Source organism: Penaeus monodon, chromosome 40 (assembly GCF_015228065.2).
Source record: "Penaeus monodon isolate SGIC_2016 chromosome 40, NSTDA_Pmon_1, whole genome shotgun sequence".
NCBI classification, from domain to species: domain Eukaryota; kingdom Metazoa; phylum Arthropoda; class Malacostraca; order Decapoda; family Penaeidae; genus Penaeus; species Penaeus monodon.
The window spans coordinates 8,335,910-8,338,409 of record NC_051425.1 but is presented as its reverse complement, the minus strand read 5'-3'; the positions used below and the strand labels follow the sequence as shown (position 1 = coordinate 8,338,409).

General features: G+C 37.5%; 1 protein-coding gene across 1 annotated transcript in view; it reads left to right on the top strand.

Annotated features, from left to right (window-relative positions):
* The window catches only part of LOC119597979, a 6,236-nt gene extending 4,409 nt beyond the window's left edge, over positions 1-1,827 (top strand). The window contains exons 4-5 of the mRNA XM_037947639.1: positions 266-429; positions 1,673-1,827. Of these exons, the coding sequence (XP_037803567.1) occupies positions 266-429; positions 1,673-1,827 (319 nt within the window). The remainder of the gene's footprint in view (positions 1-265; positions 430-1,672) is intronic.
* The last annotated feature ends 673 nt before the right edge of the window (positions 1,828-2,500 follow it).

Here is a 2,500-nt window from a genome sequence, read left to right as displayed (position 1 = left end):
GGCAGGCAGGGAGGCAGGCAGGCAGGCAGGCAGGCATAGATAGATACAGATAGAGATAAATAGATAGATAGATAGAGAGAGAGAGAGAGAGAGAAACAGAGAGAGACAGAGACAGAGAGAGACAGAGACAGAAAGAGTCAGAGACAGAGAAAAAGACGGACAGGAACAGAAACACAAAGACAGACAATCAAAACCCATTCAGACGCAGCAAGAACGAGAGCAAACGCCACGTACCTCAACCTCAACCTCCTCCTCCCCTTACCAGGATAGTGATGATGCGGGAGTCAGGGCTGGTGGACCGCTACCTGCAGGAAGCCACTACCAACGTGACCGCCTGCATGGTTCCCCCGGGCGAGGAGGCGGGCAAAGGGAGCTCCCTCGTCCTCTCTTTTCTGGACCTCGGGGGCGTCTTTCTCTTCATGTTTGGAGGTATGTGGGTCTTGTGTTTTGATGGCAAATTCGTATCAAATATTATTTATTTTTTGTTATCATCATTGTTATTATCATTGTTGTTATTATTGTTGTTAGTATCATTATTATTATTATTATCATCATCATTATTATTATTATTATTATTATTATTATTATTATTATTATCATTATTATTATCATTATTATTATTATTATCATTATTACTATTATTACTTTTGTATGTATTGATTTGTTGTTGTTTATTTATTTGTTTTTTTTATCGCAGTATGCTCTTGGTTTTCCTCATTCCTGTCCTTCCTGATGATGCAGTCTTCTTCTTTTTATCATGTTCCTTCTAATTATTCTTCATCCTTTTCTTTCTTTCCACTCCTTCTTAATTCCCATCTTCTATTTCCAGATTCTTCCAACTTCTCCTTATTTCTTTTCTTCCTCCTCCTCCATATCCTTTCACTTGATTTCCCTTCCATCTATCTGTTGCTCCCCTTCTCTTTCTCCTCTTTTTCTCTCGATTTCTCCTCTCTCTTCTATTGCCCTTTCCTTTTCATCGCCAATTTCTGCCTGTCATTCATTCATATCTATCTATCTATCTATCTATAGACATACACACACACAACAAAACACACACACACATATATATATATATATATGTGTGTGTGTGTGTGTGTGTGTGTGTGTATGTCTATAGATAGATAGATAGATAGATATGAATGAATGACAGGCAGAAATTGGCGATGAAAAGGAAAGGGCAATAGAAGAGAGAGGAGAAATCGAGAGAAAAAGAGGAGAAAGAGAAGGGGAGCAACAGATAGATGGAAGGGAAATCAAGTGAAAGGAGATGGAGGAGGAGGAAGAAAAAAATAAGGAGAATTGGAAGAATCTGGAAATAGAAGATGGGAATTAAGAAGGAGTGGAAAGAAAGAAAAGGATGAAGAATAATTAGAAGGAACATGATAAAAAGAAGAAGACTGCATCATCAGGAAGGACAGGAATGAGGAAAACCAAGAGCATACTGCGATAAAAAAAACAAATAAATAAACAACAACAAATCAATACATACAAAAGTAATAATAGTAACAATAATGATAATAATAATAATAATAATAATAATAATGATAATAATAATGATGATGATAATAATAATAATAATGATACTAACAACAATAATAACAACAATGATAATAACAATGATGATAACAAAAAATAAATAATATTTGATACGAATTTGCCATCAAAACACAAGACCCACATACCTCCAAACATGAAGAGAAAGACGCCCCCGAGGTCCAGAAAAGAGAGGACGAGGGAGCTCCCTTTGCCCGCCTCCTCGCCCGGGGGAACCATGCAGGCGGTCACGTTGGTAGTGGCTTCCTGCAGGTAGCGGTCCACCAGCCCTGACTCCCGCATCATCACTATCCTGGTAAGGGGAGGAGGAGGTTGAGGTTGAGGTACGTGGCGTTTGCTCTCGTTCTTGCTGCGTCTGAATGGGTTTTGATTGTCTGTCTTTGTGTTTCTGTTCCTGTCCGTCTTTTTCTCTGTCTCTGACTCTTTCTGTCTCTGTCTCTCTCTGTCTCTGTCTCTCTCTGTTTCTCTCTCTCTCTCTCTCTCTATCTATCTATCTATTTATCTCTATCTGTATCTATCTATGCCTGCCTGCCTGCCTGCCTGCCTCCCTGCCTGCCTACCTACCAACCTACCTGCCTACTTATCTATCAATATCTCCAAAGATATACTTGTAGGCGAACACTTATACAAGACATGCCTACGAGTGGGGTATTTCCAACACAAATACTTATTCACTGAAATGAATTCAACGCTTTGTGAAAAATCATGTCAAGCTTTAAGTCTGAAGATACTAAAGAGTATAATGAATAATCAGAATAGTAAATCTGAATTTGCGCTCAAAATTGTTTGAAAAAGTCTTATTAAGCCTCCTAAAGACAGTAATGAAAAGGATAAAGATAGGAATGGTAAGAATAACAACAACAACAGATGATTAAGATTATTATTATAATTTTCTATTAATCATAATAAAATTATAATGATAATATAATAATAATAATAATAAATA